This window comes from Lethenteron reissneri, chromosome 10 (assembly GCF_015708825.2).
Source record: "Lethenteron reissneri isolate LAM-NWPU_2019-01 chromosome 10, ASM1570882v1, whole genome shotgun sequence".
Classification (NCBI taxonomy): Eukaryota; Metazoa; Chordata; class Hyperoartia; order Petromyzontiformes; family Petromyzontidae; genus Lethenteron; species Lethenteron reissneri.
The window spans coordinates 2,960,340-2,971,967 of NC_083788.1; the positions used below are offsets into that span (position 1 = coordinate 2,960,340).

At 46.6% G+C, this 11,628-nt stretch overlaps 1 protein-coding gene across 1 annotated transcript; it reads left to right on the forward strand.

The window, feature by feature from the left end:
* Nucleotides 1-4,737: 4,737 nt before the first annotated feature.
* On the forward strand, nucleotides 4,738-10,721 carry LOC133340756 (small ribosomal subunit protein eS12-like). The gene is given in 7 exon segments (XM_061549140.1): nucleotides 4,738-4,843; nucleotides 4,978-5,007; nucleotides 7,640-7,753; nucleotides 8,480-8,528; nucleotides 8,530-8,576; nucleotides 9,750-9,858; nucleotides 10,593-10,721. Coding segments are annotated over 6 exon segments (396 nt in total). The 5' UTR covers nucleotides 4,738-4,843; nucleotides 4,978-4,990; the 3' UTR covers nucleotides 10,653-10,721.
* The last annotated feature ends 907 nt before the right edge of the window (nucleotides 10,722-11,628 follow it).

An 11,628-nucleotide genomic window follows, 5' to 3' on the forward strand; every position in this document is an offset into this window, starting at 1 on the left:
GTGTAGCGGTTAGCGCGCTGCGCTACGAACCTGGCGACCCGGGTTCGATTCCCGCTCACGGCCAACACGGTGACGATTATCTGAACCGGTCCTGTGCCTCTCCTAGGTCGACTCAACCTCAAACAAGTACCTGGTGCGGTGCGTAAACATCGCCGCTGGGGAGACAAAGGCGGCCGGGTGTGGTGCTGGCCACCCACCCCCTCGTGTGCCGTGCGGGCCTTCATCGGTACTTTGCTAACAGCACTTGCCCAACAGTCCTCTTAAGGCTATACGGGGGATCTTTGTTTTTGGTGTTGATGGTGGTGCTATGATGTAGATTGGCTCATGGTGGTGCTGATCGTGGTGGTGCTGATGGTGGTGGTTCGAATGGCGATAGTTTCTGAATGCATTATTCATGATACCGACGAAAGAGCCGAGTGCTCTTTTAAAGACAGAGATGGTCTCCTGTGGAGATCAGGGATACCGGGGCGATCGTGAGAGTGTGCGTGTGTGTGAGAGTGTGTGAGTGTGCGTGTGTGTGAGAGTGTGAGAGTGTGCGTGTGTGTGAGAGTGTGTGAGTGTGCGTGAGAGTGTGAGAGTGTGCGTGTGTGTGACAGTGTGTGTGTGCGTGTGTGTGAGAGTGTGAGAGTGTGCGTGTGTGTGAGAGTGTGTGAGTGTGCGTGTGTGTGAGAGTGTGTGAGTGTGCGTGTATGAGTGTGCGTGTGTGAGAGGTGTGAGAGTGTGCGTGTGTGTGAGAGTGTGTGAGTGTGCGTGTGTGTGAGAGTGTGTGGTGTGCGTGAGAGTGTGCGTGTGTGGTGAGAGTGTGCTCGTTGTGTGAGTGTGTGAGTGTCCTGTGTGTGTGTGAGTGTGAGAGTGTGCGTGTGTGTGAGAGTGTGTGAGTGTGCGGGGTGTTGTTGAGAGTGTGTGAGTGTGCGTGTGGTGGTGAGAGTGGTGTATTGTCTGTGTGTGTGAGAGTGTGTGCAGTGGGGGAGCGGTATTGTAGCGGTTAGCGCAGCTGCGCTATGAACCTGCGTCCGAGTTCGTTCCTGCTCACGGCCAACACCAGTTGAAGATTATCTGAACGGCCTGGACCTCCCCTAGGTCGACTCAGAATCAAATGAGTACCTATGGGTGGTATGTAAACATCGCCACTAGGGAGACAAAGGTGGCCGAGGGTGGTTGCTGGCCACCCACCCCCTCGTGTGCTGTTCCGGCCTTCATAGGTGCTCGCTAACAGCACTTGCCCCAACAGTCTGTTAGGCTATACGGGGGGTTTTTGTCTTTGCTCGGGGAGCGGTGGGGCAGTGGTTAGCGTGCTGCGCTACAAACCCGGCGACCCGGGTTCGATTCCCACTTAGGGTCAACAGCAGTGGCAATTATCTGAACCTATCCTGGGCCTCCCCTAGGTTGATTCAGCATAGAACTGGTGTGATATAGACATAAACACTCTAGAGGCAAAGGCGGTCGGGCTTGGTGCTGGCCACTCACCCCTTCTTTCCGCCGTGCCGTCCTTCATAGGTCCTCGCTAACAGCACTTGCCCCAAAAGTCGTTAGGCTATACGGGGGATATTTTTCTTTGTGTGCACGTGTGTGTCTCTGGTACATATTGTCCGTATTTGCGTCGAACTTCTTTCGCGCCGTACGTAACCACCGTGCTAATCGGAGGCGCGAGGGAAGAGCAGCAAACTAAACTCGAAAAATAAGTTCTAAAGAAATGAGTTTTCAGTGTAGATTGAAAGTGCATCGCTGCAGTGGCTTCTTAATATCGGAAGGGAGGAGCGTTCCAGACGGCCACAAAAGCCCATCCTGAAGCGCGACATTCAGTGCCCGTCTTTATTCGATGATTCGCCAAAAGCCGCCACCGCCGCCGCTGCTATTGCTGTTGCTGCGAGGATAACCCTCGGAGTTGGCGTGATGGTTTACCCTCCTTGACGAGGTCAGCGAGGTGTCGTGGTGCAATTGATGCAGCACATGCGTGTCCTCAAAGAGCCGTCGCCCCATTAGTTTCACTCTGGTCGAAAAATATATCGTACGATATATAAGATCCGAGATTATCGTATCATTCCGTTTGTTTTCATCCCGTAGTTTATGTTTAGGTAGAGGGCCGCGTATTATCTGATCTCACTTGTGTCGTTTAAGACCCTCCTGGTGTGAAAAAATATATTTATAGCTCATCGGATTCCTCCAGTATAAGCCAATATTCGGATTCCTGATTTAGGAATGCGCCAATTTTTATTTGGGAAAAAAATTACCCGTAAAAACAAAGTTTTTCACTATAAATCCTTTATATGCGTGGCATCGGTTTTATTTTATTATTCATTTCTGTTTTTCTTCAGTAAGAGTTTCATTTTTATCACATTGGTATTTTAAATTAAATATAAGGAAAGTCGTATATAAGGATTATAAGGTTTTCAGTTTTTGTATGATTGTTTATATTGTACATTTTTGTTGTTTTCTTGAATAGTTTTCTGTGTTTAGGAAAAAATATATGATTGTGTTAGTGAAATTTTTTTTTCCATGCCCAGTACCTGGAGTCTCTCGACGGGAGCTGCCCTGGGCTGTGCTCCGGAACACATTCCCCCACAGCCACGCGGCGTCAGCGGCAGAGCGAGGGGGCGGCTCTCAATTTGACAACAAGTGTATAACCCGTAAAAACAAAGTTTTTCACTATAAATCCTTTATATGCGTGGCGGCTAGAGTCCTCTCGTCCTCTGGCTTGAGATGGCTGCCACCTATGGGTCAGATGATTGTCTGCCACCATTAAGCAATTGGTAATTAAATATTTAATATTTTTCCCTAAACAGTGTAAAATTTTGGGAAAAAAAATTCACGAAAATAAATTGTCACGCACAACGAGTCTGTGTGCAAAATGTCAGCTCGATTGGATCACGGGAAGTGGATTAAAAAACGACCGAAAGATTTGCACGGTCGTAAGCGCGCAAGCAAGCAAGCAAGTGAACTTAATATAAAATATTTAAAAAAAGCCAAAAAAATTCAACACATTCCATGTCAATAACACCGCGCATGGGACCTTTAAATACAACGAATGTGATGAGTCAACTCCAGTTGAAGTCCACCAAGGCACATTCAAACAAACCAAGACAAGCGCTTAATATAATTCAATTAACAATGCTGTCGGGGGGGGGGCTGATATTATCGCGATAATCGTCAATATCGTTAGATCTTTCATCGTATTGGAGTGTCGCGGAGGGAGCGTGCCCACAGAACAGCAACGCTGCCCTCTTGTGGGAACGGTGCGTAGCTGAATTCTGTAAATCGTAGCAACCACCAAAGACTAAGATGCCACGTATAGCCTTAAATAGACTGTTGGGGCAAGTGCTGTTAGGGAATAGCACCTATGAAGGCCGGCACGGTGGCACACGAGGGAATGGGTGGCTAGCACCCGCGCCCGGCCTCCTTTGTCTCCCACGTGGCGATGTTTACGATGTTTACGATTTTTCGATGTAAAGCTTTCGTGACTGCAGGGATTCATCTTCTTGGTTCTTTCGGTAAAGTCACGTAGAATGGAAATAATAAAATAAAAAAAATTAAACATAATAAAATAATTCTCACGACGTTTCGGCCACAACGCAAGCAGCCGTCAGACGCTGTCTCCCCGACAGACCTGTTCTTCACCTGAGGACGGCTGCTTGCGTTGTGGCCGAAACGTCGTGAGAATTATTTTATTATGTTTATTTTATTATTTTATTATTATTTCCCTTCTACGTGACTTTACCGAAAGAACCAAGAAGATGAATCCCTGCAGTCACGAAAGCTTTAAATATTATGTTTTATTTTATTATTTTATTTTTTTTCTCTTCTACGTGACTTTACCGAAAGAACCAAGAAGATGAATCCCTGCAGTCACGAAAGCTTTAAATATTATGTTTTATTTTTATTATTTATTTTTCCCTTCTACGTGACTTTACCCAAAGAACCAAGAAGATGTTTACGATGTCTACGATATCCCCACGTGGCGGTGTTTACCTGGCGATGTCTCCTTTTGTCTCCCACGTGGCGATGTTTACACTTTCCAACTAAACTATAATTTCAATTTAAAGCTTTCGTGACTGCAGGGATTCATCTTCTTGGTTCTTTCGGTAAAGTCACGTAGAAGGGAAGTAATACAATAATAAAAATAAAACATAATAAAATAATATAATAATATTATGTTTTATTTTTATTATTTTATTACTTCCCTTCTACGTGACTTTACCGAAAGAACCAAGAAGATGAAACTATATTTTTGTGACCACGTAAGGCCCACTGAGTTGTGTGTAGCTCTTTTTTTTCAGAAGCGACTTGGCCACAAATAACAGCTCAACCAGGTGGCTTACCGCGTGGCAATGTATAGCAGCCGAATACCATCAAGGCATACTTCTAAACGTGGAGGGGAAAACCGGAGGACCCGGAGAAAAATCCACGCGACCACGGGGAGGAAATGCAAACTTCAAATATACAGGCGTATCAGGGTCAGGATTGAACCCATGACCTCCTGTATACCAGTCTATATATTAATATATTTACGCGATCTAACCCAAAAAAAAACCTCTTTTATAGTACTGTGTATGTTTTCACGTTTAAAAATATATTTTGTCTAAAGTGTATGGAAAAATGACGTCATAATTATTCGATAGGACCGCGTTTCATGACGTCAGTACAACCACCGCGTGCTCGATGGAACGTGACGTCGCAACTCTCTCCCGGTAATCCGTCCCGGTATACGAGTGCGTGACGTCACGCGCAGAACACTTTACGGGTTACATGACGTCACGCACACCCTGCCTCCCCCCCACTACATATAAAGAGTGACGTCACATCCGCCTTCTCTCTCTCCCGTGCCCGGCAGCCGAGGAAGCCATTAGTGAGTATTCCTCTCCGTTCCATCGCGCGCCATCCGCCTTCATCCGACACCATCCGCGCGTTTCGTCGCCATGTACGCGCGCCTCGATGTCGCGGCGAGCAGCCCGACTCATCACGTCGCTTTTGTTTTCGCAGGTAAACGAACGAAATGGCGGAGGCGGAGGCGTAAGTGTTTCACCGCTTTACACACCCGAGTTGATAACGCGCCGGACCTATAAGGTTGACCCGAGCATTGTAATAGGACTAGTTTACGTTCCCCCCTCAACCCACCCACCCCAGCTATTAATTGTAGCCGGAATCTGGGAACTTGTTAACAAAGTTTAGAAATAAACGTGTTGTTGTGTACGATTCTTAGGTTTCCCTGGTGGCACGTGAGGCGGTCGTGTAAGCCGAGTTTTCGAGTCTGCGCTTGAGACTTAAGGACATATTTGTGGTTTCAATTATCAACGTTAATGTTTCAGATTCGTAGTTCGACTCGGGCTGCTTTAGTAGTCCCCAAGTGCTGTGCCCCATGACTCGCAGTGCCAGAGTTAAGGGCTCTCTGGTTCCAATCGTTTGCGTTATAATTATTGAGGCCCGTAGAGCAAGCAGACTAAGTAGCCCTCGTAACATTTTACATTTTGCGTTGTGAATTATTGAGGGCCCAGACTGAGGTTAACTTTTGACCTATTAAAGTTCTGTGTTCATGTGCGAGGCGCGTAGTCCCAAAGTCTTTGTTCTTTTCAAATATCAGCAGAATTGTATTCCTCACATGTATATATACTTTAATAATATATTGACATATTTGGCTCTGTAGACCAATATTATCCAGCAGCATTTGTTTAAAACACGCAAACTTGTTTCAACATTTATATTGTTTTATCATTGTTTAGGCTTTAATTATGCCATGTTGAGTATTAATGTGATTGCGCTTTGAGTGGCATATTTGTTTTAATTCTAGATGCAAACAAAAATACAATCGGTCTGACAACCAGATGTAATTGGCAAGAGCACTTCGTGGATGGGGTAAAGTTTTAAGTCCCCAGGTAGTGCCACACACGAGAGGGCTATCTATGCGTTGGTTCACAATGCACAGTTTGCTCGCTTAAGCAAAATGCTGCTGGATAACATCGTTGTCGGAAGCCAACATAATACAAATATAAAACTAAATGTTATTGTTTTATATTGTATTATTTCCCTTCTACGTGACTTTACCGAAGAAACCAAGAATATGAATCCCTGCAGTCACGAAAGCTTTACATCGAAACGTACATTTAAGTTTGTGGAGTAGCACTCGATGGAGTTGTGCTCAGGGTAGTTTTTTCGGAGGCAGATTAAAACACACACGGGTTGCGATAGTTTTAAGGGTATTCTCTAGGGTTTCGGAGCCAGAACTCGGGCAACTCCTATGACTAAATTGGGAATGGGACGCAAGCGTAGGATTGATCACCCTGTCGCTGGCCGCCTTTGGGGAGCGTGTATAGTGTGAAAGGCCGAAACACCCTAGGAACCAAAGGTTCACTACTGACGATGCGCTCCCCAAATTTCACCAGGCTCACTGTTCATGAACTCTTGGAAGTGCTTGCACAAAGGATAGTAACATCTCATCCTGTGTTCTTGGAATCTACGATGATGTAGGCTTTGTTGTTAATGCACCAGGTTCTTTGAGCCAGGCTGAAGCCGCATTTTATTGACGAGGGCTCGTGGTGCCACACCAGGGCTCTCTAGGCCCAGTACCCGCGTAGCTGTGTTGATGAACTTGACGTCGGATTCCCAATCACTCATCGATGAGTGAGAACGTCTTCTGAGCAGGCAGCGGGGTAGATCCACTGGATGTGTTAGAAATGTCTCTACTCACGTGTGCCACTGCATCTGCACGAATGTCCCCACTAGGTTCGAGTAATTGGCTGCTCTTAATATCCACGTGATCAGCCACTAAGCTGAGCTATCGTTTGTGGCCAGGTCGCTTCTGAAAAAATTAACCCGTAAAAACAAAGTTTTTCACTATAAATCCTTTATATGCTTGCATCGGTTTTATTTTATTATTCATTTCTGTTTTTCTTGAGTAAGAGTTTCATTTTATCACATTGGTATTTTAAATTAAATATGAAAATTTTTTTTTCATAAAAAGTGGAAAATTTAGGAAAAATTTTCACGAAAATAAATTGTCACGCACATCGAGTCTGTGTGCAAAAATGTCAGCTCGATTGGATCACGGGAAGTGGGTTAAAAAACGACCGAAAGATTTGCACGGTCGTAAGCAAGCAAGTGAACTTAATATAAAGGATTTAAAAAGAGCTGTGTAGCGCAGTGGGCCTTGCCTGGTAAAATAAAAAGTTTAGTATCGTACTGGTGTCACTTTCACTGGTACCTTACCAGCAACACATACTCTGCTGAATACTAAAAAGTGATGCATTGCAGACTCACGGATTTAGGATGAGGTTAATTCCACAGTATATCATTGGGGATAATTATGATGAAGATAATCATTGACGATATACTCCTACAACCACGTGTACACGCCATCACCGCCACGAAGCTCAGCTATATTCATCTTGGTTCGGTAAAGCCACGCTGTCTTTCTGACAGACCTGTTCTTCACCTGAGGACGGCTGCTTGCGTTGTGGCCGAAACGTCGTGAGAATTATTATGTTTTATTTTTATTATTTCCCTTCTACGTGACTTTACCGAAAGAACCAAGAAGATGAATCCCTGCAGTCACCAAAGCTTTAATTCGAAATTTAACTCAGCTATATTGTTTGCAATAGTTTTAGTATCACTCTCACGTGTGCGTGTGTCACTGCGCGTGCGTCCTCAGTGTCAGCGGCGGACCCATGGACGTGAACACGGCCTTGCAGGAGGTTCTAAAGACGGCGCTGATCCACGACGGACTCGCCCGCGGTCTCCGCGAGGCGGCAAAGGCCCTCGACAAGTGAGGAGCGAGCGGCAGTGTGCAGATGCCACCCGCGGTCACGCTTACAAAATAATAGCCGCAGCCACACCCCTTCAATATCTAAAGGCCTCGCCACCAGATAACAACCTCAACAGCTCACGTCTCGTGCGTGTGCTCATTGGCCTTTGTGCGCGTGCTTGTGAGGATGTGCTCAAGTGGTGCAGTGTGATGTGTAAACGGCGCCACTCGGGAGATGAACGTCGGGCGTGGTGTTGGCCACCCACACGCTCGTGTACCGTGCCGGCCTTCAGAGGTGTTCCCTAACAGCACTTGCACAAAAGTTTAAGGCTACGTGGGGGGGGGGGGGGGGGGGGGGGGGGGGGGGGGGGCGGGATCTTTGTTTTCGCTCTGGTGGTGATAATAATGAAGTGATGCTACCCTTTGCTGATATATTTTGCGTGATATTGCGTGTACGTGCATTATTCCGTGTTGCGTGCATACGCATGCTTTTGCGTGTGTGATTGTTTAATGTGTACAATACTTTGGTTGTGTTGCGAGCATGCCGTATCTGTGCTCTTGCTTCAGAGCGCACATTGCCTGGCTCTAGCGCTGTTGTGACGTCCTACTCTTGACCCAACTATCCAGCTCGCCCACCTCGATGTATAATCGCAGTTCCGGCTCTTACGACAACATCGGCCAATACGAAGAAGTGGCAAATGGTTCTTGTGTTTTAACTTTGCCGCGGTGTCGTGTTTGCGTGTGCAGGCGGCACGCCCATCTGTGCGTCCTCGCCAGCAACTGCGATGAGCCCATGTTACGTGAAGCTGGTGGAGGCCCTGTGCAACGAGCACCAGATCACCTCATCAGGTCCGTCGTTGGATTGCGCGTTCTTTATCCCGGGAGATTCGGTAGCGCCCGTTATTTGGCGACGCTGCTGCGGTGTTGATAGTGGTGCGTGAGCGCGATGAACGAACTCGACACGTGCATCATAACATTGGTTTTACAAGGAAAAGTAATGTAACATGTTGTGAAGGGCCATTAAACTCGGAACGTAACCCATTCTAGGCGTTTACCTTTTTATAGCCACAATGTTATTGTTGTAATTTGTGGTGTTTGCAATGAACCCAGTGAGAGCCGTGAAACAACATTGCCTCTTGCCAGGGTGATTTGGGTGCATCTAGAGCAATTAAGTATGCATTTTCATGCGGACAACTTGTAATGCAGCAGCATTTGTTTAACAAACCTGACTTGATGCGACCTAGATTGTCGAAAACTGGTCGACTGTTTGCTCGCTTAAAGCAAATGCTGCTGGATAACATTGGTCTAGAAAGCTAAGAGAGGCTGATGGACTAAAACGTACATTTATGTTTGTGGAGTACACTTGATGTTTTTGGAGGCAGATTAAACGCAAGCCCCAATAGTTTTAAGGTTAATGCTTGAGGTTCTTAGAGCCAAACTCGGATACCCTTAGTATGGTGAAGGCTTTGTTGTTAATGCACCTGGTTCTTTGAGCCTGCTTTTATTTTTGAGGGCTCATAGTGCCACACCAGGGCTCTCTAGGCCCAGTACCCGCGTAGCTGTGTTGATGAACTTGACGTCGGATTCCCAATCACTCCTCTATGAGTGAGAACGTCTTCTGAGCAGCAACGTGGTTTGTCCCCCCCTCCCTAGGTCCACTCTGAAACCGGCTACCCGAGTTTGATTCCCGTTAAGGACCAACACCCGTGACATCTAAACCATTCCTGGGTCTCCCCCATGGCGAATCGGCCTTAAAGAGATTACCTGGTGCGGTGTCTATCACGAGGGAGACAAAGGTGGCCAGACATGGTGCTGGCCAACCACAACTTCATTAGCTTCGTTGGGCTTAATGGATGCTCGCTAACAGCACTTACCCCAAAAATATTTTAAATGTCATGGGGGATCTTTGTTTTGATGGTAGTTTATAGTGACGTTAATGATGGTGGCAGTGATGATGGTTATAGTGGTAGCAGTGTAACTGACGCTAACGATGACGGCGATGATGGTGTTGATGCACAACGCAGGTGGACGATAACAAGAAGCTTGGCGAGTGGTCGGGGCTCTGCAAGATCGACCGCGAGGGGAAACCACGCAAGGTGGTCGGATGCAGCTGCGTGGTCGTGAAGGTGCGTAAGATAAGTGGGCCTCTGCGGTCCAGCGTGTCATCACGAGCGTTGTGTTCTTGTGTGTGTGTGTGTGCGTGTGTGTTCGTTTGTGCGTGTTCGTGCATGCTCATTTGTGAGTCCTGTAATGTAACGGACTGGTGCGTCCCAGCATGTCATCACGAGGATTTTTGCACGTTTGTGTTTTTTCGTACTGGGAGTGTTAGTGTAATGCGTTGCCAACGTAACGAGCTGAGTTAGTCGCAGCCCAGACTAACAGTGATGAATGTCCTACCAGGCTGTGGGCCTCCGTAGGTCGACTGCTTTATTAAATGAGTACTACCTGGTGTTGCGTTTGTTAACATCGGTACTGCGAGGCGACACCACTCACCCCCCTCAAACCTGCGCCGTGCCGGCCTTCATAGGCGCTTGCTATCACAGCACTTGCCCCAAACGGCCTGTGTAGGCTACATGGGTGATCTTTGTATTTGTGTTCTCGCGTGCGCTTCCCCGTCCCCTCAAACCTGCGCCGTGCCGGCCTTCATAGGCGCTTGCTAATCACAGCACTTGCCCCAAACGGCCTGTGTAGGCTACATGGGTGATCTTTGTATTCTCGCGTGCGTTTCCCCGTCCCCTCAAACCTGCGCCGTGCCGGCCTTCATAGGCGCTTGCTTTCACAGCACTTGCCCCCAAACGGCCCCTGTGTAGGCTGCATGGGTGATGTTTGTATTTGTGTTTTCGCGTGCGCTTCCCTGCAGGACTACGGCAAGGAGACGCAAGCCAAGGACGTGCTGGAGGAGTACTTCAAGGGCAAGTGAAGCTCTTCCTGCTCCTCCTGCATCGTCCCGACGATCGCGATGGAACAATAAAAGTGTCACTCAACCTGCCGCCGTCTCCATCCTTGTTGTGTTTGTTTAGCTCCTCGAGCCGCGTAGCACAACCTCATGAACGCCACATTACACTGGTCAACACACTTTTTCTGGCATAAGGTATTCCAACGGGTTTAGGTAATTTTGGGGTGCTGATTCCAAATCTGGCATCGGTTTTTGAGATATCAAATATTGCATTTTCAATAAAAACTGCAGAAGAAAAATATTAAATAAATGTAGATATCTACATAAAATGATATTATAAACACACTATCCTAAAAATACAGCACCATATTTTAACACTAAAGCAGTCGCTGACATCGCAACAACTTGCAATCATAAGTGACAGAGTTAATTTCGGGTAAAATCGATGAAAATGGGGTATGCCGATAGCATAAAAATGAGATGTGATGGAGCAAATCTGAGATCAGATTTGGAATCCGCACCCTGAAATTAGTCTAAAACAGCTGCAAAAGTCCAGGCCAAAAAAAAAATGCTTTTTTTTGTTGACGCTGCGTTGGCAGTTGGGGGTGCGTAAGCACAAACGACAAGAAGAAACTCTACACGTTCGTCAAAAAACATCGTGGCCTTGCAAGGAAATATACGTAATAGGCCGCGTTTCAGGAAACGGTACTTCTCCATAGAACAAATGTGAGAATGACCATTGCCTGGAAACCTCAACTATTATATGATTTTCAAGGGCATGGTGTTATATGAGTTTATCATTAGAAATAATGGGATGGTCACATCAACTCCCTTTGATAATGGTGGCCTAAATGATAATACAGTTCTTTTGAGCTGGTGGTCTAGACAAGGCTGAGAGCATTGTAAGTGCAATTTGGTTGCACAAAATGCACGTGGATGTGAGTTGTCTGTGCAGCACACCTTTGCATGCGTCTGGTAAAAAATGTAGAGCGGCCAAATA